This window comes from Talpa europaea (assembly GCF_964194135.1).
Source record: "Talpa europaea genome assembly, chromosome: 7".
Lineage (NCBI taxonomy): Eukaryota > Metazoa > Chordata > Mammalia > Eulipotyphla > Talpidae > Talpa > Talpa europaea.
The window spans coordinates 22,287,560-22,312,094 of NC_140074.1; the positions used below are offsets into that span (position 1 = coordinate 22,287,560).

Below are 24,535 nucleotides of genomic sequence, written 5' to 3' on the forward strand. Positions count from 1 at the left end.
TTAAAGGGTGGCTTGCAGTTCATGGGCATATGGCCTAAGAAATAATTAGGGTGGGTGAGCTTTGGGAATGGTCACTGTGTGTGTGTGTGTGTGTGTGTGTGTGTGTGTGTGTGTGAGAGAGAGAGAGAGAGAGAGAGAGAGAGAGAGAGAGAGAGAGAGAGAGAGAGAATCATTGTACAGGAATGGCATTCAGACTTACTAATTGCTTTTGGACACACACACAGACAAATAAAAGGCTAATTAGGTTGCAGTAGCTCTTCTTTACATGATATTCATTTACTCATAAGACTATTTAAGTAGGAAGGATTATGTCAGGGGCTGAATGTTGTACAAGAGATTCTGAAAATTTTAAGCTCTTGTTTTGGAGCAGTCGATGACTTTAGACTGGATTGGCCTTATTTTAGAAAAGTATTTCTAGATGTTTTCTGAGAGAAAGGGTATTTCCAGCTTGTGTTTTGGAAGCACACAGCAGTCACATTCACTGGGCTTGTTTCACCCTCAGCTCTCAGGCAGTCGTACTTAGGGAGGTTATTTTTTTCTTGCTAACTTAGCTGGCTGATTCCATACCTCTGAAGATGCTGGATCTTCTACTTTTGTTTGCTGCCTGCCCTAGCTGTCAGTCTGATTTGTGGCTGTTCTGGTGCCCTTTCCAGCCTGGACAGCCCCCTTTCTGTTCTTGCTCTGGAGGTAACTCTGGGGACCCATCCAGGTGGCCCTCAGGTGCTTTCTTCAGTCTCTCAGGCTTTCATTTCCTCTTCTGCATCCAGTGAGTTTCCTGTCTGAGGGGTGGTGACTCACACCTGCTTTCTCCCACCATGTATCCTCCCAAGGGTCCCCTCCTAGATAAGCCTCCCTCCCCTGCCATATCCACTGTCTTAGAAGGGTGGTCAGGATGGTGGGGATGCCCTGTCTATCATAGCACTGACCCCTCCTTCTCCTTCTCCCTCCTCCCATCTCTTCATACATAATGCATGCACTTCTTCAGGATACATGGATCTGGGTTCTTGGGCTACATACATCAGTAAACAGCAGACACAGATCCTGCCCTTGGACTTCTCTTCCGGGGTGGAGGGGGGAGGCAAATAGCAATAAATAAATGAGGAACAAATAAGAACTAGGGAGAGGTAATGAGAAAAGAAGGCTTGTCTAGTGTCTGAGTAGAGTGAGGGCCAGAAGACGAGGACTTTGGTGGTTTTCCATCTCATCTGGAAGGGTGAAGGCTGGATCCTCACAGTGCAGCGTGAGTGAAGGATTCAGGCCTGGGCCCTGCTTGCAGGTGGCTTGAGTGTCTCCACTCAGAGAGAGAAAGAGGGACTGTGCAGATGAAGAACCTTGGCTCAAGGGTGCTGGCACCTCAGGATCTGACACCGTGATGTGCTGAGCTCAAGCTGTGGGACAAAACTACCTGGCTGGCTGACTGAATAGCTTAGTCATCCTTCCACTGACCTCTGCTAAGTCATTTCCTGGTCCTTTCATTATTATATAAAAACTGATGGAAGGCACTGGGGAAGGCGGCCAAACCCAGCATACTTATCACATACTTCTTTTTTTTTTTTTAAAGATTTATTTTATTTATTTGTTTATTTATACAAGCACTAGGTACAGTCAGAAGCGCGGGAGGGTGAGAGAATTCACCAGAGCCAGAGCGGGGAGCAGAGCAGGCAGAAGGACCGAAGTACACTGCTGAGGGAGCAGCGGGCGGCAGGAGAGGTCTGCGCGCCATGTGGGACCCTCCTCCGGCGGCCGGGGAGCAGCCAGGGGTCGAACCAGTGCTGCAGAGGCTGCAGGCAGCTTCGCAACCCAGCGCTCAACCGCTGCGCCACTGGGGAGGCCCCTTATCACATACTTCTTGCCTGCACCATTAAATCTTTTCTAGAGTTGCTTCCTGGTAACTAGTTCACAGCTTGCCCACTATCCTTCATGGGATCCCGGCCATCACATAGACCCAGAGAATAGTTGTTTATGTCTTCTTGGACACGGAGGCAAGTTCCCCATCTGAATGCAGACAGCACAATCTCTCAGGACCTTCTCAGCATTCTGCTTAAACAGATTATTTATGTTCTGCAGGAGAATCATTTCCCAGTGTCTTTCTCCTCATTCACATAAAACTGCACATTAAATTTCTGCTTGCACGTATATAAACCATATCTTTAGGAGTAGCCTGGGAAATCCTTGGCTGAAGATGAGTTTTGCCTCTTGAAAACAGGTGAGTGACATCTGTATTTTGTTATCAAAGTCGTGACACATGGTTGGTTGGGACCAGGTGCTTCCCAGAATACATCTAAATGGAATTGTAAACCTCTACTTGATGGGCAAAGTGACAGCCGAGTTCTTGTTAGCAAAGGCTTGATGACCAATATCTGCCTTCAAATTTAGGGGTGACAACAAGCAGTTGAAAACCCTGAGGTGCTGGAGTCAGAAGCTGAGGTTTGGCCAAAGGTAATAATCTCACCAACTCCTACACGTTTTGTGAAAGCAAAGTGGATAGGGTGGGTGCAGGGAGGGCAGTAGTAATTTTAGGTTAATCTGACCTGTGATTAAGATTCCAAACTTCTACACTGTGGTTGGTGGCATGTTGGTAGGAATTTCTCTTTTTCTTCCTGCTGAGCCCTGTGATTTTGGCAGGAAAAATGTTTCATATGTTTGATTTGAACCCTTCTCCCTACTTGAGTCTTGCTGGGATTTTGCTCTGGCATTTCTTTTCTATTCATCTCCCCATTGGATCTCTGTAGGATGCTGTTGGGTTGCTGATAGTATTTATAGGGCTTGTATTGGTGTTTTCGTTAAAGCACCACCTAAAACTTCTTAGAAAATAATTGAAACTTCAAGACTAGCTTTCTGGTGTATTTTTTACACTGCCCATCAGAGTGCGATGTGCTGGGGGAGCTGCTGGAAAACAGGCTGGAATGTGGCTTCCAGACTGTGGGTGCTTTGCTTGTCTTCAAAGTGGCTCCAGTGTGGGCACTGTCTATATGCTGCCACTTCACCACAGCCTGCTTGTGAAGACCTTATAAATGTATCTTTATTTTTTACACATTTCCCACAGTAGCTTTCTTTTAAATTGCCTTACGATCAGGGAGATAGGAGCTCTAGAATGCCCTAGGGCAAAAGCACCAATAAAATGTCTCATTGTCACTTTCTCCCAACCTCAAGTAGTAGGGAGAGCAGTGCGTGAGCCCGGCAGCCACTCACAGCCACGCTCACACAGGGGAGCTGGATGTTGCATAGTGGGTAAGTGTGAGGCTCTGGCTAAAATGCAGACTACTTTGATTTTAATCCTCTTTCTCTCAGTGGTTCCACCTCATTCCTTGGGCTTTGCTGGGCTTCTATCTCCCCATAGGTAATTGGAGAAAATCACAGGGTTGACCTCACGATTGAATGCAGTAATGTTCTATAGATGTTAGCCCCTGGTAATAGTGCACCTCCAGGATTTCTGCACAGAACACCTGCTTCCTGCTGTGCCTACCTCTGTTGGCAGGAAGCCTCCCCTGGAGTGAGGTTACCTTGCAGCCAAGTCCCCAACTACCCACTGAGGTGCTGTGCTCGCTTTTCTTCTTGAAAGGTACTATGGCTCCATCTGGCCACTATGTAGGGCCACAAATGAGAGGACTGTCCAGGGCAGCTAAGGCTGAACATATGTCTCTCTGCAAACCCAGTTCCTCTGGGTTGCTTGACAGAGCTGGCCCTTCCAGTTATAGGCACCCAGCTTCCTATGCAAAGCTGGGAAGAGCAATTTCTTTTACCTCAAATACACATCAGTGACTGGGAATTACCTTCACACCCTCCCACCCTGCACAAGACAAGATGGGAAGGCTGAGCTTAATAGAGACTCGAACAACAAGATTTAAATAAATAAGCTGTATTATCTGTACAAAAAAAATATAAATACAGTTTTGTGTTTTAGAGGAGGAAATGCCTCCTTCCACATTATTCAGCAACCTTAATAATCTTGTGGGGCTGCTGAGTCACAATTCACAGAACAAACAGTAAATGTACATTCATCTCATGCAAGGAGCACGCTACTTCCCACCCCGATACTAGGTCCTCCAGCTCAAACTGTAACAATCCAACAGGTGGGGGGGAGTGCTGGAGGACACCTGCTATTTAGAAGATGTGAATATTGGCCACTGGTTTTCAATGGTATTGAACTAGAAATAGTCAATCACATTAGTAGTAGTAGTAGTAGTAGTATGGAACCTATCTTCATTCCATGCATAACTATTGTGTCACAAATGAGGCCCCTTCTATTGTCCCATCATCCCATGTTAGCTTTTACAAAGTAATCTGTACACAGTGAATGGGTCCAGAGTTAAACACCAGGTTCTATAAAAAATAGGAACAAGACAATATCATTACTGAGTTTACAGGAACACAACTGCAGGAAGTTAATAAAAAGTCCCCCAAATATTTTGTTTTCTGGATGACAATGTACAATTATTAATATTGCACTTTTTATACAAGAAATCCTAATAAATATTCACAAAAGATATACATAGAAAACATTCTCTTTTATTTTAAATAAACTTGACACTGAATTTTAGTAACATGATTTTTTAGAGCCCATTTTTTTTTTTGTGGTAAGGAAGAAAGACCCCTCTCCCCCACCCCCGCCTTTAGTCATCATAGCTCACCTGAGGAGGACACAGCTAAATATTTTCTCTCTCCCCCCTTTTACTTCCAGGCTGGCTGAAAAATGCAGCCCTGATGTCAGTGGGCATTGGGTAAGTGGCATTTAACAAGAGTGTTTGTGAGGGGGACATTTGTTTCTCTGAGGGGGTGCTGGCTGGCCGCCCCGCCCTTCTGTCCTGGCTACTACAAGTGGCCATTCACCGGGAAGTGGCCAACCTCGCTCCCCCAAAGCTGCTGCGCTGAATTAGCCACTTGCCAACACCGGTGTATATTCCTATAATAGCGTTTGTTGTGTGCAAGGAATGGGCTGAAAAACTTCGGAGGACTGTCATGGAAGCTTTAGTTATCCTTTGGCTTTGCCACCGCACCCCAGTCTGCGGTATAAACAGGAGGGCAGTTCTCACTGTATGACAGGAGGGCTGCACCTGCCTGCTGTCGCGCCCCGAGTCCTGGAACGTGGTGGCCACTCTGACCCGATGCAGCAAAGTGATGCATTGTTTTTCACAATGTGACCCCGGTTCCTTGTGCTGAAGTGGAGCAGCAAAGGTCATACAGGCAGATAACCCAGGTATTTATGCTATAAATGTCCCTGGCCCACATCAGCAGTTGGTTCTAGACCAGGGGACTCTTAATTTAGATAGAGAAGCCAGAGGTGGTCGGGCCCCACTGACTCCCTGGCTTTGCTGTGTGTACAGCTCTCTGTGTGGGGACCCCCTGCACCCCGTGGAGGGCATGTCTACTACTTGTAGCACGGACACTTGGCACTCAGCCCGCCCCACTCACCCCCCCCCCCGCCCCCACTCCACCAAATCCTCAGGGTGCCCGGCTACTGCACTCCCACTGAGGAACTTGCACAGCTTTCTTTTTGCTTCTGTCTCCTTCCTTCCCTCCTATTCCATTATCTGCATCAGCGTGCACTTCAGGCCTACTTGGATGTCTCCTCCTTTATCCCTCCTTGTCTGCTTTGTGTCCTTGTCCTTTGCCCGCCCCCAGAAGAGCTGAGTTCTGCCTCAGCTTCAGCTTTTCCCCCTGGTCCTTCCCACACTGAGGGGCAGAGGAGGAGGCACACGCCTGCCTCAGCTGTGCCCTGCCAGGAGCGACCCGGTGGTGGTTGGCCAAAGTCTGCACTGATGCTTTACCATCCCTGCGGCGCCCCTGCCCTCCAGTCTCTCATCCGCTGTTAGCACTGGCCCCCTCCTATCCCGAGGTCCGTGACCCTCCTCCTAGGTCTCTGCAGGACCCCGGTTTGGGAGGGAGCCTGCTGTCTCTGACTCAAACTGCTCTGCAACCTCCTTTAGACCTCTGTCCTGTCCCGTCCCAACACTGTCCTCCAGCTAACTGAAAAAAGACATGCTGAGGTCCTCAAGACTGGGGGAGGGGATAAAAAGGGGGGGGGGGGAAATGGGATGAAGGTGTGTTTTGGGGGAGGGGGAAATAAATAAATAAAACGAAGAAAGCTTAAGTTCTGTCCAAGGTGGTTGTGTGAGTCCTCGGTGTGGCCAGGACAGAGCGCTTCCCCGGGCCTGTCTTCACGCTTTGCCACACGTTCCACAGCAGCGAGATTTGAACTGGCTGAGCTGGCAGAGTTTCAGCTGCTTCACCTTCTCGCAGTACCTGGTGGTGTCTCTGCACTCCACTGGGGAAGGAGGAGAGGGATGAGGACAGGACATGTGAAACAGGTAATAGCTGTGGCTCCTCACTGCTTCCTGGGGCCTGTCTGTCGGACACTGACCGTCGCTAGAGGTCCGCGGGCTTAGCCAGCCTGTGGGGTTAGCCTTGCTTGGGCAGAGCTCAGCCACTTCCCCCAGGCTGCCCACAGTGGGATCCACCAGCCTGTAGCTAGTGGCTGAATGATTGGCTGGCCCTGGGCCCACCCTTGCTGCCTTTCTGGTTGGTTGCTTCCTCCCTGATGCTACTTATCTTTTGCCTCTGTTGGGACCACTTCAGCCCTTAGGAAGGCTTGTCTCACTCCATGGTGATTTTTTTTCCCCCTTTAATTATGAGGAGACACCCAAGACTCACAGGACATCACCATGTGGCCCTGCTGACAGGCATCAAAGTTATATCTATAGACCATGATCGCCGAGGAAGGCTGGCAGCTGTACAGAAGGAAGGGGTTGGCCGCCTGTCCCTGGGAGTTCGTGGTAAGAGCCAAGCCTACCCACAGCTTAATGGGGGGCGTCTAGCCAATACCTTTCTGTTGTGTGAAGTCACCCGCTTTGTGGTACTAATATACAACCCACGATAGTGGTGGAGGGTCAGGTAGGGCCTGGTGGGCACAGGGGAGACTTTGGATTAGACCCTAAGCACAACTGGGCACCGTGGCAGTGCAGGTGTTAAGCAGAAAGGACCATGATGACAACATGCAGCCCGGGGACCCCAAGCATTCGACTCCACAGAGATAGTCTCCTTCCTATTCCAGGACCCACACCACTGTTCCAGGACCACAGCCTTCCTGCTCAGCACTCACACGGATTGCCAGGTACCCCAAAGGCCCCATATTCTTAGCCTTCACCCACACCCCTGCAGGGAACGAGCAGAACCCAGTGGTCCTTTGGAAAAGGGTTTGGCTAATATGCATCAGCACCTTAAACGCTGCCTTGGACATACAAGTCTACCTTCTGGAAATACATTTCCAAATATTTGCCTATCGAGTAACTAATAAAAAGTTCAGTCCACCATCTGAGCTCTGGTGAAGACATCTGCCATGAGATTAATGGACTTGAGCTTGAGAAACAGGGGGTAAAGTGTAAGGCTGCACAGGGGAGGTTCTCGCCCACTCCCCCCCAAAGCTTGGGTACTTTTAGGGTGCTGTCTCTCCCTTCTTGGAAGGAAGCTCCCTTTCATAATCCCTGCAGGGGCTCCAGGGCTTTGGGCTGGGTCCCACTCAGCAGGCCTGTGCTATGCAGCCCTGAGACCCAGCCTCTGTGCACTCACCCACGGCTTCCCAAAAATGTCTGCACAAAGAACCGAGGATCTGACCAGGGGGTGCCAAGCAGGCAAGAAAACCAGAGAAGCCAGGAGCTGCTGCAGGGGTTAAGGTATGCTGTGGGCTGTTGGTGGTTGGGAGGGAGTCTGGGTGGGCCACCCCCTTCATGGTAGTTTAGCAAGCAAGTCCCCTCGAAATGGCTCCCAGGAGACCTAACTTCTCCCCTTTGAAGTACCTGCAAGGAAGGCCCAGAGACCTGAGACTTCTTTCCCTGCAAACTTTTGTTTTCTTGTATTCTTCACCTGAGCCTCTCTCTACTCCTTCCACTGTCATGCCTTAGCAGAAAATTGCGGAGTTCTAGTTCAGCACAGATTAGATGGCTGTGAACATCTCTGATTAATATAGTATCTGAACTACCCTCACTGAACACTGACACTCTGAATGGGGTGAGCTCCTGACAGAGATGGATGAGCACCTCACAAGAAAGTAAGGACCACCCCCCCTTGCAGAGAAAGCAATGGCTGTTACGGAGCAGCACTGGGAATCTGATGCTCAGTAAGGCCCTAATGGGGCAAAGCTTCACGGCAGCATTTCTTGATTTTCTCATTCTTTGTGGTCCTCCCTGTAGGAAAGCACCTCCAATTTACTTGGGGTCCATAAGAAGAACAAATAGAGCCCCACTCACTGGGATGTAAATGCTGGTGATGGATGGAGGAAGACACAGAATTGAGGTTGTGAATGAGTATCAAGTCCCGAGGGCATGAGCTTCTGCAGTTCTGGTGAGTGCCTGTGGGGCTGGGAGGGAGGGGGCCAGCAGGGCCCTTAGAAGCCAGCAGTGGTGGGTGTGGGGCTGCCTGGGTGGAGGTGCTCTGTGTGCTTCTTCACTGTGAGCAGTGTTTTTTCTAGTAAGCTGGCCCTCAGGAATCCATGTTTAGTTGTTCCCTTGGGCACCAGCAAACTGCTGGACTGATCTAGCTATCTTCTGTGGCCTAGGCATGAATATACAAATTAGTGCACACATGCATGCACCCCTCTGAAAAAACCCAACTCACAATCCTTGGGAAACCTGACCCAGTGCTTTCTGCTCAGGCTGGGTCTCAGGGACTGCCCTCAGCACCCGATGCCCCTTGGGAAATTTACAGAAGGTTCTTTGGGGTTGGAACGTACTGTTTTCACATGGGGTGATGTTGCAGCGCTGCCAGTTGGCGGGCCGGGGTCCCCAGGAGCACAAGTGCTCGGGCACGGCCTTGTTGGTACGGGCGTGCACGCACTCCACACGCCGGGATTGGAAGCCGTAGTTGCCACAGGTTGCTGTACACAGGGTCCACAGACTCACCCTCCAATGTACGCTGCAGGCCTCTGACCAGCAGTTCTGGGTACTCACAGGCCTGTAAGGAAAGAGTGGCAGGGTTAGGGTCTGCCTCTATTGGGGAAGGTCAGGGAGGCAGATGTGAAATAAGGCTGCAAGTCCAAGATGAGTAGCTGTTACTGAAGAGCTATGTGAACTCAGAAGGCCACTTCCTCTAACCGGGTCGCCTTTTTTTTTTTTTTTTTTTTTTTCTTTACAGTGTCAATGTCACTGCGTTACCTGAGAATGAGCTCTACCGAACAGAGCCTGGAGCTGGTCGTAGGGATTGGGGCCTTTGGAGGGAGCGGTGAGCCCTCAGCCCAGGGGGACATCAACAGGAGGTATGATAGGGCTGGAGAGGAATAATAGGTTGAGGCCCATGGTCAAGGGTTCTCATCTCAGCATATTTCTAGAGGGAGGTGTATGGCTGGTGGGGCCCTTGAGGTGTGGTGGCCACTATGGGGACCACACCTCCTGTCTATCAGGGGCTCATTCAAGTCTCTTATGGCATCAAGCATGGTGCTCCGTCACAGGAACAGCACCTTTTTGCACCTTTCATCCCCAGTATAGACAAGGCCAACTTGACCCATTTGGCAAGCACAAAGCCACTGGGAGGCTGGTGACCTCGGGAAAATGGAGGTGGAAGGGTTGGTTGGTGGAGGACATTTATTTTCTGTGCTGCTGACACAGGAGCCCATGGCTTTCTCTTACCTCGGAAGGGCACTGCACTGCTCTGACGGTAAGGTGATGCCATCCCGTGTCTGGCAGAAAACTTGTCTGTGCTGCACAGCTAGGCGAGGCCCGATGCATGGGCCATTGCACTGGGAAAGAGAAAAAGGTGGCACACATGAGGGGAGGCTGCATGGCACGCAGGATGCTGTACCTTGTTTGAGGCCCTCAGCTCACCCACTTTGCTCCTCTTTGGGCCAACTAAAGGTCATTCACTGGCATGCTTTCCTGCCTTTGTGTCACAGTTGATGGCTAGCTCTCCTGTGGTCTGAGAACCGAACATTCTACTAGCAAATGGCTAATGGTGGCATTCATCAATTAGGGGTTGCCAACCCCTTCCCAGATTTACCACAGGAAAGGTGTTTTTGGCAAAATGTGCTGCTAAACTTTAGAGCTAAAGACCTCTAAGTCTCATTTCATCCAAGTAACTGAGACCATCATTTCTTTCCTTTCTTTGGCTTCATTTTCCCCAGGTTAAACCCAGGATGGTTGAATAAAACTAGACATAGGTATGTATAGTGTGTCCCCACTCATATTCTTTTGCTATGTTCTCCTGGAGATTAAGCTTTCCCCATGGCAGAGCCAGAAAAAATAAGTTCTATCAGGAGAAATACACTTAACAACAATGGTGTCTGTAAAATACAAAAGCAGCAGGCCCTGAGTCAAGAGTAAGAGGACAAACATTCCTTGAAGGCTCTTATCTTGGGGGGCAGGGATAGAGAGGGTCTTTGGACTCCTAGGGTCCACAGTGGGCCATTAACCTTTAAATTTATAAGCAGGAATGTTGTGCTCATTGACATTTTTTTCTAGCAAGAAGCTCCAGCTTTCAGAAGATGCTCAAAGGACCTCAAAGATTAAGAACTACCCAAGGAGAAGGAGTTAAGGTAAAAGTAGCCCACTTAAATCAGGCAACTATGCCTAAAGTCTGTGATGGCTCCTTCTGCTATGGTCTAGTAAACCAAAGTCTTGTCAACCTCATATTTTGACCAAGTGATGCCGTCTAGAAGATGTGAACTTGGAAGATAGGGCCAGGCTCTGAAGGGTCCAGTGTGACACTGTTGCTCACAAAGATATAGGAGAGGTGGGGAAAATGCCCCCTGACTTCAACAAGTGGGAGTTCTTTTTCAAATTTGTAATAAAATATACATAACACTTTACTATATCAAGTGTAGGATCCAGTGGCATTGTTCTCCTCAAACTTTGGAGGTTTTCACCATTATTTCTTCTTCTAATTTTTCTCTACAATTCTTCTGTTTCATTCTTTAAACTTGGTTAAATGTTATATTTTCAGGTTTTCTGTTTTGCCTGCTTAAATCTGTTCTTGAACTCCTCTCAATTCTCAATTCAAGATACGTATTTCTCAGCTCCTACATTTCTGCTTGGCTTATTTCTATCACATTTTACTCACATTGTTTAGTTATTTATCCATGTTTTCCTTGAACTCTTTGAGCATATTTAAGACAGTTGTTTTAAAGCTTATTCTTTAAAACATGTCTGAGGTCGTATTTCTTCAGGGATGATCTTTGCCATTGTTTTTTAAAAAATTAGGTATTTAAGGAAACAGACATCCCTCACAGTCTCCTGTATATCATTTCTATGCCTGGGCATGCTTTGAATCTAGGGATCAGCCTGAGGTGAAAGCTTGAAGGTTTCTCAGATCTTTTATAAATATGTCTTGTCTCAGCATCTGACTTTCTCAATTCCCCTATCCACTTGGCACATGTGAATGTCTTCTGTTCTGAGAGGGGATCACCCAAGGTTACCCTCAGGACCTTCACCAGTCTATTGTATGTCTCCATCTGTAATCTCTTGCCTGCAGGTTTGTACTTCCCTTGTAGCTTTCACATGTCATGGTTGCTGCTTTTCCACATTTGATATCTAAAATAGGCAAGAAGAGCATTTCTTCAGGTAGTCCCCTGATAGGTTAGAACACTGCTAAAAGGGTCATCTTTTCCTCTCAACAGATTTATGGAAGGCAATGGGCTACCCTCACTTTCAGACCAAGACAGCGCCGTGCTGGATCGGGAGGTAGGGAACTGTTTTGATGTTGGCTTTTTCCTTGGCTGCTATAGGCATCTGACTGTTTTTCAGAGCTCTTATAAGTCAGCCAGTTTCTGGTTGTGTTTTCATGTTTCTATGGTAGAATAAGGACCTAGAGTTTCTAGTCTGACATTTTGCTGATTGCTCTTGACAAGAAGTGAGAATTCTTGAAGGAATAATGTGTCTCCAGCAGCTCTATCTTCTCAAATCTCATTTGTTACTGTCTAATGCTTGTTTGGTTTCAGTGCCAATTATCATACTGAAACTGCTCTTCACAGGGAGAGTGATTGGTTAGTTCCATGGCCAATGCTTACTCTATTTTTTTTATTTAATGCCCTTGACTCTTTCTTCTGGAATGACTTTTCTGTGAATATACTTTCTCTATTTTTTCTTACTCATGACATTATCTTCTCTTTCCTCTTTACCACAATTTAATTAGTGTTCCCCAGGGCTCTGCCCTGTACCTTTTCCTCATGTCAAGCTTTTCCTCCCCTAGGGTGACATTACTCATGACTCTTAGCCACCACTTGCCTACTGAGGATTATCAAATTGATAACATCTAGCCAGTTTTCTTTCAGATCTATATATCCAACTTCTGTCTACCTCACAAACACATCATACTAAAGATCTTCCAAACAATTTCCTATTGTCCTGATTCACCCTGATTGTTTTCTGCATTTCTATCCAGTCATTCAATCCATAAACCTAAGACATGTTAGCTTCCTGATAGCCAGAGGGTCACTGGAGCCATAGGAATCACATCTTTATAATGATATCAATGTCACCCTATTTATTTCCATTGTCCAGTGCCTTCATTCTAATCAGTATAATTTATCACCTGGACTGTTCCTCTTTGTCCAGTCCTGGACAAAATAGAGTCCCAAATTCACTTAACTATACTGCTGACAGAATAATCTGATCATGACACTCCTGCTTAACAAACTTTCGGTGCTCCTACCCACCTGTCACAACTAACGTGAGATTCATAATATTAGCCACACACCTTATTCAACATACAATCCTCCTCATGATCTCACACCTGTTTTCCAGTTCACATTTCTATTTACCTTTCCTGAAAACATTCTGGGGCTCCTTTTGCCTTCATTTCTTCACATATATTTTTATGGAACACATCCCCCATCCAAGACAGATGCCTCATAAATGTATTTTGGCTTAAAAGAGGAAAGCTTAATTATTCCATGAAGTCAGGTTGTTAGAACTGAGAAAGTGATTTTAGTTCTTAGACTATAATCATTATGTTTTTTCTAAATTTCAAAGAGGTAGGCAGATGGAGGAGTGGATATTTGCATAACACTGTTCCAAAAGGATTTCTTTGTCAGAAATCATTACCACTCTCACAGAAATGGAATGTGGATGTTCAGGGAGCATCTACAGATTGAAACGCATTTCAGTAATATCACCAGAAGAGCAATATGAACAGGATTGGGAGAGCAAGCAGTTCCCTATAGTTTGAGATTTTTAGAAAACTGAGCATGCAAAGTGCTATCCAGACCTGTCATATAAGAATTTGCATTTTTCATAAGATCTGCTGGTTATTCATCTTAAAGCTTGAATGACCTCACTAATATGGTAGAGAAATATCACTCACGTGTGGAGAGATCTGTTCCCAATGGTAATTTTTCACACTGCCAGGTCTTAAGGGCAATGCACTGAATGAGAGCTATCAGAAGTGGACTTTTCCAGGTAAGAGAAAAATGAGCTCATGTCTTTTTATGGAACACAAACATTATGTCAAAGGAAATTAGGGGTGGGGGGGGTGTTGTAAGAGGTGCCAGAAATCGATCAATGAGTACTCATCGATCAGTTCTGTGCACCAGGGATACAAATGACTTAAGCACTGCAAGTGAACTCTGTGACTACATTTCTCCCAAGTGACATTTGTTCTTCACTACAGGTGGCCACAATATTTTTACTTAATAAGAAGTTTGGAGGATTATGAATGCAGCAATATGAAGACAGCTAGTTCTAGCACATTTTGAGTTGCTTAACTGTCCAATAACTTTCAGTCACATTAGTTCATACAGTACTACAAAGAATTAAGAGCTCTGTGGTTGTTTTGGAGTTTCCCTGATATCCAAGCCTAATTGTATGGTCCACATATGGGTCAATTAGAAACTATTTCTGACCAATCAGAGTGGTAATCCTATTAGTGACAATTTCTAGCAAACCATAGCTGTTACTACATAGTTGGTGGGTACCAGTCGAGTATCAGCTCTAGCAGGTTTTGAATGCAAATTTTGGGAGAAAGAGTATAGATGACTATTATTGGCCACACTGGATTTTTTTGAATGCTGTCCTCCCCAAAACAATAGAGGGGGTGATCACATGAGTAGGACAATGGTTCTTTGCCTTACCTACCAACACTGGGGAAACCTAGACTTCTAACTTGATCAAACTTGGTCAAGAAATGATGAGCTCCTGTCATGATCTCTGGTATTGTTAAAATTTGCTGTTCTCCATGGAGAATATTCAGTTTGTGCTGATTTTTTTTTTAAAGATTTATTTTATTATACAAGAACTGGGGTAAAGGCCAGATTCGTAGGAGGGTGAGAGGATTCTCCAGAGACAGAGCAGGGAACAGAACAGGCAGACTGACTGAAATACACTGCTGAGGGGAGCAGCAGGTGAAACAGGAGAGGTCTGCTGTGCCATGTGGGACCCGCGCTGCAGAGGCTGCAGACACAGCGCAGCACTCAACCACCTGCGACACCAGGGGAGGCCCCTGATCTTTCTTTTGAGTAAGTACTAAAACAAAATTTCCTCTCCAAATAGTCATTACAAATCTTCCTATTAAAGAGACAAGTACAAAATGGAATTATTTGTATCACCATGTTACCTGAGACTTAATACCTAAACTGATTAATTAGCATTGCCTCCTCTGCCAGGTGTGTACTCTTAAACTAGTCAATCTGGAATTACCTGTCAGCACTAGATTTATAATATCCCCTAAGAGGTGACCTTGCCACAAACTACCTAATCTCTCCTTGTCCCACACATTTTTGCCTATAAAAGCCCTTCAATTTGCACAGCTTTAGAGTTTAGCTATAAAAAGGAACTCTTTAGAGTTCCTTTCTATGTGGCTAGTTGAGATGCTGCCCTGTTAATGAATTGTTGAATAAAACTAAAAATCTTTAAAATATTCTCACTTGAACTTTTCCAACAGATTTGGTGGTAGCAATGGATCTGAAGAAACTTCTCACAGCATTGGGGACTAGAGGAAACACTGTCATTGTTCTTTCCAACCCTTTGGGTTTCCCACCTTTCTTGTTATTTCTGGAAGATGTGGGTAAGTTCCTTTTCATTCTGAATTGAAGTACCATTGCATTATTGTAAATCAGGATCTATAAATACTGCCTCAAGTTCACCACTAAAAGTCAAATTCTGCCCTTCAGTATACAATTGAAAACTTACTCAATTCCTTTTTCCTTTTGGGTAACCACTGATTTATAATCTGGTCTAATAGTCTAAAATTTTTCCATTTTGTCTTTAATTTTCTCACTCACTTATTTCACTAACCATAATAACCGCTAGTTCATCCATGTTGCAAATAGGATTTAATCCTTTTTATAGCTGAAGAGTATTTCACTGTGTATATATACAACCACCTTTTATCCAGTCATTTGTTGATACTTCGGTTGTTTCCAACTCTCGACTGTCATAATGCTGCAGTGAACATAATGGGGCATATACCTCTTTTTTGAATGGGTTTTTTTTTTTTTGGTAAATACCCAGAGTAGATAACTGGATCAATTGGAATTTCTAACATTTTAAGAAATGTGGGGCCTCCCCGGTGGCGCAGCGGTTGAGCGCTGGGTTGCGAAGCTGCCCGCAGCCTCTGTGGTGCCGGTTCGATGCCCGGCTGCTCCCCGGCCACCGGAGGAGGGTCCCAAATGGCACGCAGACCTCTCCTGCGGCCCGCTGCGCCCCTCAGCAGTGTACTTCGGTCCTTCTGCCTGCTCTGCTCCCTGCCCTGGCTCTGGTGAATTCTCTCACCCTCCCTCGCTTCTGACTGTACCCAGTGCTTGTATAAATAAATAAATAAAATCATGCCTCTATTAAAAAAAAAAAAACATTTTAAGAAATGTCTATCTTGCTTTCCAAAGAGGATGTACCAATTTAACTTCCCACCAACAGCATACTAGTACTAAGGTTACCTTCTATCCAACACTTGTTTTTTGGATAGTTGTGAGGTGTTTCATCATCATTGTTTTGGTTTCCATTTTCATAATAAAAGATGATTAATATCTTTTCATGTGCTTGTAGGTCATCTGTATGACTTCTTTGGAGAAGTGTTTTTTTTAGATCCTCTGTTCATTTTTAAATAGGATTGTTTAGTTTTGACTTCTTTATATATTTGGGTATCAAGCCTTTTTCTCTTACCTTTGCAGTCTAATCACCATAAGCATCTCTGAGGTTGATGTTAAAGAGTGTGATGCCTATGTTTTCTTGTCTGCATCTTTAATCCATTTTTAATAAATTTTTTTGAATGGTGTGATAAAACCTACTTTCATGTGATTATCCAGTTTTCCCACACTATTTATTGAAGACACTCTCCTGCTTCATTATAAGTTCTTGGCTCCTTTTTTGTGAATTAAGTGTTCATGTTTGTAGTTTTATTTGTGGGCTCTAACTTCTATTCCCCTGATCTGTTTGCTTTGTAGTATATTGTGACATCAGGGGGTGTGATAACCCCATTTTTGTTTTTCACAGGAGTGCTTTTGTAGCTCCAAGTACATTTCATGCTTTTTTGGGGGTTCTATTTCTGTTAAAAATACTGCTGGGATTGAACTGAATTTCTATGTTCCTTTAGGTAACACAGATATTTTTTAACAAAGTTGCCTCTTCCAGTCCATGAGCGTGGAATGCATTTCTAGTTCCATGAACAATGTCGTACAGGTTTCAGTGTACAAATCTTTTGCCTGTTTGGTTAAATTTATTCCGTGATACATAATTCTTTTTGATATGATTGAAAATGGGATTATTTCCTGATTTCTCTTTCGGCTAGTTCATTTTTAAAGTTATAAGCTATAAAATTAACATGCAGAAATCTGTGGTTTCTATAAAAAGGTATTAGAATAAACATAGTCTTTGGGATTTTCCATGTATATTATTGGATCATCTGCAAATAGTGATGGTTTTATTCTTTCCTTTCCAATTTGGATAACTGATGTCCTTTTTTTTTTTTGGGTCTAATTTCTCTTTTTAGGACTTCCAACAAAATTTTGAGTAGTATTGGTGAGAGTGAATATCCTTATCTGTACTAGAGAAAAAAAATTGTTTCTTGCTAAGATCAGGTACAAGACAAGTCACTTTTACCATTACTACCTAACATAGTATTGGAAGTCCTCCGTAGAGCAACTAGGCAAGAGAAAGGTATGGAAGGAAGACATAAAACTAGCACTATTTCCAGGTAACATGATAATATATGTAAAAAACCCTAAGGACTCCATTAAAAATACCTTAGAAACAAATTATTAAAGTGGCAAGCTACAAAATAGTTACTATATGCAAATAAAATAAGGAGAAAGAAACCAATCCCATTTCCTATTGTATCAAAAGGTTTAAATACCTAGGAGTAAAACTAACAGAAGAGGTGAAGGGCATATACAGTGAACACTGTAAGACATCGTTAAAATAGAAAATGATAAATATATTCCCTGCTCATGAACTGGGAGTATCAACATTGTTGAAAATGGCCATTTTATTGAAATCAATGTACCTATACAATGCAATCCTGACAAAAAGAGGAGAGGCATCACATTCCAAGACTTCACACTATACTGTGACAGTATACACACAGGCTAATGGAATAGAATTAAGAGCCCAGAAATAAGCCTACACTTAGATTACCTGTATAGGTAAGACAAAGGAGCCAAGAGTCTATGATGACGGGTTCTTAAACAAATGGTGTTGAAAAAACTGAACAGTTACATGAAATTAACCTATACTATTCTCACACCCTACATAAAATGAAACTATTAAACACATAGAAGTAAACAAAGGCAATATACCTCATGGTATTGCTAAAGGGATGTCACTGGGGGCTCGACTCCAATAGCAAAAATAAACATGGGGACTACATCAAACTAAAAAGCTTCTGCACTGCAAAGAAACTATCTTTAAAAGATCTACAAAGAACTCTTACTAGACACTTCTCCAAAGAAGCCATACAGATACCCAACAGACACATGAAAAAAATGTTCTGCCTCACTTAACAGGGAAATGCAAATGAAAACCACAATGTTATACTTACCTTACACCTGAGAATGGCCTACATCAGAAAGAACAGAAACAATAAGTATAGTGAGGGTGTAGAGAAAAAGAAACCCTTGTATACTGGTGGTAGGAATGTAGATTGGTCCAGTCCCTATGGAAAGCAGTGTGGCAGTTTCTCAACATAGTAAGAATTGATTTACCATATGATTCAGCAATTCCTATTTCTAGATGTTTACATGAAAAATGCAAAAACACAAATTCAAAGGGATATATGCACACCTGTGTTCATTGCAGCACTTTTACAATAGCCAAGTTATGGAAATAGGCTAAGTGCCCAACAACAGATGAGTGGCTATGTGTATATATGTTACTTATTTATACTTCTTAATCCTATATATATATATATATGCACAGAGTGGAATTCTATGTAGCTATAAAAAATGAATTTTTACCATTTGCAACAATACAGATGGAACTGGAGGAATTATGCTAAGCAAGATACACCAAAAGGAGAAAGATCAGATGGTTTCACTGATATGTGGAATATAGAAAGACAAAATCAAACCCAAAACAAATTTAGAAATTTGACTATAAAATTGAGGTTACCAGAGGGAAAGAGGGAGGAAGCCTATGGGTATCTTGTGCTAACACACATCTGTGGTGGAATGAACCTATGTTATCAATCATACAGTATTGTAAACCAATCTTACCTCAATAAAAAAAGTTTTTAAAAAAGCGAATGCAAAGAAAGTCACAATTTATGAGTGCCACACAGAGGTAAGGTATCAACAGAATAATGTAAGAACTTCAGAAAGTCAGGGAATGACACTAGTACCTTGAGTTTTAATCACATCCTTAGTTAAGGTTAATGTCTGATCAAAAAGGTGGGGGGAATGGTTAGTAAAGACAATAGGGTCAAAATGGAGTCAAGTGTGTTAAGCCCCCCATTGCCAGCATAGACTAAATACAAACCTAACTTGTTTTAGGCCCTCTCAGGAACATAATCTCAGTCAATCTGGAATTACCTGTTCAGCACTAGACCCCAGCCGTCCCCTCAAAGGAGATCTTGCCACAAGCTAATTGCCACCCTTTTCTACCTATGAAAGCTTTTCGTTTTCTATATATGCTAAATGGGATGTTACCAGATTCACAAGTTGTTGAGCTTTAGGATCTTCACAATTTATTCAACTGGCTTTTGTTTTTATTTTTATACAAGAGCTGGGGTATAGGCCAGAGGCACGAGAGGGTGAGAGAATTAACCAGAGACAGAGCTGGGAATAGAATAAGCAGAATGACAAAATACACTGCTGTCTGAGGTGAGCAGCGGGTGTGACAGGAGAGGTCTGCCTCACCAGGTGGGAATCTCCCTGGCCAGCCAGGAATCGAACCCATGCTGCAGAGTCTGTGGACAGCTTCACAGTGCTGTACTACCAAGGAGGCCCGCTTTTGATTTTTAATACTCTATCCAGAAGAAGCCCCATCCTTACTGGGCTCAGACGAACCACTGTTTCTGTTGTCCATTAAGCTAATCCGGGCCTCTTTTGGTTAATGTTGGGCAGAGAATTGAGGAAGGGGATGGTGGTTTCTAATGGAAACCACTTCATCTGGGAAGTTTCTAAAAGTTGCCCTATGCTTGCATCCAACCTCCACTGACACCAACAACTGATGAGGGTGTAGCCTTTCATTGATCTTTTAAAGAAGTTCCTCTGGTAACTCTAACTGTGCAACCCAGCTGAGAACCTGTGACCCAGAAAAGCACTGCAGTACCAGGTGGATGTCGCCAGAACTTTAAATCATCAGCCCCAGCACTGCCAGTGAGAGGATGATCTTACAGAAACTGAGTCTAAGGGAGCTCTTTGAGGGTCAGATGATGATCTGAGAACAGGAAAACCTCAAGGTGGAGAGAATTCAAGAGGAAAAGTGCAAGTATCAGAGAAGGGTTAGGGTGAGAAAATTACGAAAAGCTCCGGGCTTTAGGAAGGATACTAGGTAGGTTTGTGGATTGACAGGTAGGAATGTGAATGTTTGGTCATCACAAAGGATGTGGCAAAGCTGGCATTTTTACCTCCTACTGAGGCAGCATCTACACCTTTACATTTACCTTTCAAATAAAACCCTCTCTGGCCTTACCTGGCCCCAGCTGGAGAAGGCCCACTCCACACACAGCTGTTGGTTACAGGCTTGGGTGTCCACTGGCCGTTTGGCGAGCTGGGTGCACATATCATTGGACACAGGGGTGGAGATCCCCGAGGCTTTCAGCTTCTGGCAGGTCACCCGGCGGGTCTGGACGCCTCCTCCACAGCTCCGGGTACAGGCGGACCAGGAGGTCACCATCCACCTGGAAGAAAGGAAGAGGAGTCAGGCCTTAGGGAAAGGCATGATGCCACACCCTTCCAGAAAGAACCCCAAATACCCCCCTTTTCACTGTATCTACTTGGAGTAGTAAGCTGAAAATGCCCTCCCCAAAGATACATGTCAAATTTATGCAACCTGTGAAATGTTACCTTATTTGAAAAAAGTCTTTGCAGATATAATTAAGATTTTGAGATGCTGTTTTCCCAGATTATCTGGCTAGACCCTAAATGCTGTCACCAGTGTCCTTTTAAGGTGGGGGGAGACTGGATGCAGACACAGAAGAGGAGGAGACAGTCTGGCCACCAAAACAGATATTGGAGTGATGTGGCCAAGTCTGGAGCCACCACAAGCTACAAGGGTTGAGGAGCGAGCCTCCCCTGGAGCCTTCCGTGGCGGGTACAACCCTGCTGATTTTGGACTTCTGACCTCTAAAACTGTGAGAGAATAAATTTTTGTTGTTTTAAGTCACCCTGTTTGTGTAACTTCTTATAGTCATCACAGGAAATGAATCCCTTTGGGAAAATGACTAAAAAAGGTTTCTTCTGAAAGAATGATCTGAAGATTGTAGCCTCAGCTTAACACTGCCCTCAGCTTAACTGTGAGCTTGCAGATGCAACCTGTGGGGAGACAGTCCTTTAGCTACTTATTCTGTACTGTGGTTTTTGTATTTCCAAAAGGTGCCCAGGTGTGTGGCAGAGAAAGGACCATTTTCTAGGGAAGTCAGACCCAAACGTGTGTCACCTCCTAACCCAGGAGGCAATCTGGGTCTCACTGAAGCCAAAGTATTTCGTCTGCTAGCGCGCACTGGACTTCTAACCTGTATCTCCCTCTATAACATGCAAAAATACCTTCCAGCTCTATAGATCGAGTTCCCACTGCTGTGGGTCACAATCCACAAGTCTTACAACTTTTAGAGGGTTGCATATGTGGTAGAAAGTAGTTCTCAGAATATTAGTTTCCAACTACAATTTGGATCCTCAGAAGCAAGTCTGACCAAGACAGTGACAATAACTTGTCTCACAAAGTCAAGCCCATAACCTGAGAAACACTCTGAAATCCTTGTCCCTATACAAACACATAGGGATTCTCTTTGTATGTTTGCACCCTAGGATGATTCTCAAAGAGGACAGACACAGGAAGGGAGCACAGCTTGGGGAAAAACAGCAAGAAAAGACTTGATGCTTTTCAGACATGTCATTCAAAACCCTTGATTTCACTGCCCGAGAAGGTTTTATCTAAAAGAAATGGTGAAAGATCTAAGTAGGTCAAAGCAGGACTTCCCAGCACATATAAAAAGATGACCTGGAGATACTAGTTTATATGAAAGAAGGGTGCCAAAGTGCCCAAAAGCCTGACAGGGAAACTAGTCAGTGGTGCCTCATCTGGCCCTTAGGAGAGCAAGAGTAGGGACAGGAGCAAACTTCTTCCCCATCTGGATCTGTGACTTATTTAGTTTGGTGGAACTTCCTGCTCCATTTGCCCTGGAGAGAGAGGACTGTGCGCAGATTTCCAACCCACAGGAGCAGAGCCACTTAGGAAGCAGGCACAAGGTGTGTTAAAGCTCCTGGGAGCACTGAAACCTAAGCACATGCAGCCATTATTTCATTTGCAGACATAAATGAGGCTGATTGACTCCGACCATCACTACAGCAAATCAAAAAGTGGCTGGCATTTCCAAGACCTCTTCTTCATTTCACAGTTTGGCAAGGGCAGTCTTCCAGCCTCTCATATCCCTGGTGAATGTCAGACCTGCATTTCAATCAACTTTTATTTCCAAATATACATTTCAGCAATTTTTCAGGAGCTGGGGTGGGGGTTTGAGAAAGGAGAGGTCTGGGCTATGTTACAGTTCAGGAAGGGTATTAAAGGACATTAATCATTCCCGTGGAAACCTTCCCGTCAGCAAGTTAAACTGCTGATATTAATGAGCATGTTTCATATTTCATTGAGTCTCTCCTGGTTTCAGCTGCTCCTTATGAGTCAGCTGGCAAAACACAAAGTGGTTGCCTAAATAGTCTGTGAAAGTCCCACAGATAAGTAGTAAAGGGGCATTTCAGGGTCCAGCCAAGTCCCTGCAGGCTCAGGGCGCCATGCTGGTACCAAATCTAAGCCCATCCATTATCCCTTCAGCTTCTGTCTGAAGATCGGGGTGGGGGTGCCCAGCAGGACTCACAGCTTCTCAAAGCTCAAGGACAATGTAAGAGGCAGAAACTGTGGGTGTCATTCTGAACTAGGAAAGAGATCCAAATGCAGAGAATATATATTCAATGTTGAGGGAACTATAGAAAATGAAGATTTCAACTTTAGAAGGATGAACCCCTTTGTAGAAAACAGAAGGATAAGATTGCCTCAACTAAATGAGTCCTGATTAGGAGAGGTCTTTCAGAAGAAAGAGGAGGGATTGGGGTAGAGGACAGTAATCCCTATCCCATCAACATTTCAATGGCAACACATTTCTTTTCTTACAAACTAGAGAGTCAGCGAATTATTGCAGGATGGGAGCGATCTCTTTCCAGGGCTTGGCTGCTCCTGCTCTCCAAATGACTTTGAGGCACTGGGGCAGACCTTAGATGGCTGAGTGGTGAGCAAACAGTTGAGGGAGGAGACTCATTCTGAGGGATATTTTCTGCCTGGTGGAAGGGCCTGAAAATTCTGTGCCTACAGGAAAGGACAGCCCTGATAGCAGACCCCTTCTCTGCACCCAGCCTTCCCCTTACAGTGCTAGACAAAGCCAAGGTCCAGCCTTCCATGTGGGGAGGCCTGAGTCATCATCTGCCACACTTACCTGGCAGGGCAGTCTCTCCGGTTGCAGGCGATGGGCTGCACAGCAGGACGCACCTTCCCTGCACAGTGATCTGGGTTGACTTCGGTGCCATTCAGTAGACACCTGAGGCGGGGCTGTTGAACACCCCTGTTACCACAGGAGGCTGAGCAGGTTGCCAGTCTGTCCACAGACCACCAGTAATCTGTCACAGGAGGAGGATCAGAGGTGAAATTGGGGGAACAGCATGTCCTGCATGAACTCCACCCCCTGTTGTTTTATGGACTCTGCCTTCATGCCAAGGAGATCCCAGGTGCTGAGGACTACCACCCCCATAATGCCATGGGTTTGCCATGATGCTTGACTTCTTCAAAGGGGGATTACTGGGAACTAAGGGTGGAGTCAAGCAGCCATGCTTGGTATGTGGGCCTGCAGGGTGTTCCTTGGTTTTATCTGCCTTCAGTGTGCCCTGGGGGTGTGGGGTAGGAATGGGGTCCTAGCTTAGACAGTGTTACTGATAGGGCCTATTGAGCAATTAATCTATTTCTCCTTTTGAGCCGCTCTATTTTTATTTCCCTTGTAAATAAACCTTTTATTAACATTTCTCTGTGTGCCTGCCCTTAGGTCTTGTTCTGAGTTTTTTTAAGCACATAGGTGAGGATTCATACCCAGGCCATTCCATTTCCCTTTGGGGTTGCCCTGAAATAAAAGGATGATAATCTTTATTCCCTCTGAGCTAGGCAGTGTGGAGTGAGGAGGAGACTAGGAAGTGTGGGCAGGAGGGTGACGGTAGGAACTAGGAGCTGTTATGCTCCTTGGTGGGTGCTAACCCCAATCTATCTAAACATGTGACATGGTCTCCAGCACCCTCAGTTGGCTCATCTATAAAATGAATACATTGGCCTTCACCTCATCAAATGTGAGGACCGGATATAATGAAAGTAGAGCTCCTAGCTCACTGCCTGGCATGCAGAGATACTTAATCAGTGGCTATAACTCTTGTTATTTTTAATATACTTTCTAATTTTTTTCTATTGGTTCACCAGAAAGTGATTTTTTCCACAGAGATATAAAAATATCAGATACTTTATAATCAGATTTAAAAGTACAGATCAAGTCAGACTTTCTGAATGTTACAGAAACAGCCTATCTGGAGAGTACTCACTTATGTCATAAACGATGTCAGTTAGAAAGGGAATTTCTTCTGATTTTCTCTTTGGGGGTCTGGGACTCACTGGTATGAAAGCTGTTAAAAATAACTGTGGGCTGGTAAATTTTGAGTGTTTATTTGCAAGGTTGCCTATTACAAATCTTGTAGATAGGTACTGGTTTCTAGTTTTCCACAGAGAATGGTTGGCAGGCAAGAAAATGGAATATTTACTTTCCTGTCTGGAAAGCCAAATGGCAGGGGAAGATAATGAAGGGGAAACCCACGTGCTCAAACAAATCTCCTTGCTGATGCATTATATTGCCACCAAAGCTTGTCCTTCCCACAGAATTCTCTACT

The 24,535-nt window shown here is 44.7% G+C and overlaps 1 protein-coding gene across 2 annotated transcripts in view; it reads right to left on the reverse strand.

Moving 5' to 3' along the window:
• Positions 1-6,158: 6,158 nt before the first annotated feature.
• The window catches only part of ADAMTSL1 (ADAMTS like 1), a gene marked incomplete at both ends in the record, with an annotated part of 350,834 nt that continues 332,457 nt past the window's right edge, over positions 6,159-24,535 (reverse strand). For both annotated transcript variants that reach the window (XM_084239275.1, XM_084239274.1), the window contains 5 exons: positions 6,159-6,265; positions 8,726-8,946; positions 9,618-9,727; positions 20,043-20,250; positions 23,053-23,233. In XM_084239275.1, the coding sequence (XP_084095401.1) occupies positions 6,159-6,265; positions 8,726-8,946; positions 9,618-9,727; positions 20,043-20,250; positions 23,053-23,233 (827 nt within the window). The remainder of the gene's footprint in view (positions 6,266-8,725; positions 8,947-9,617; positions 9,728-20,042; positions 20,251-23,052; positions 23,234-24,535) is intronic.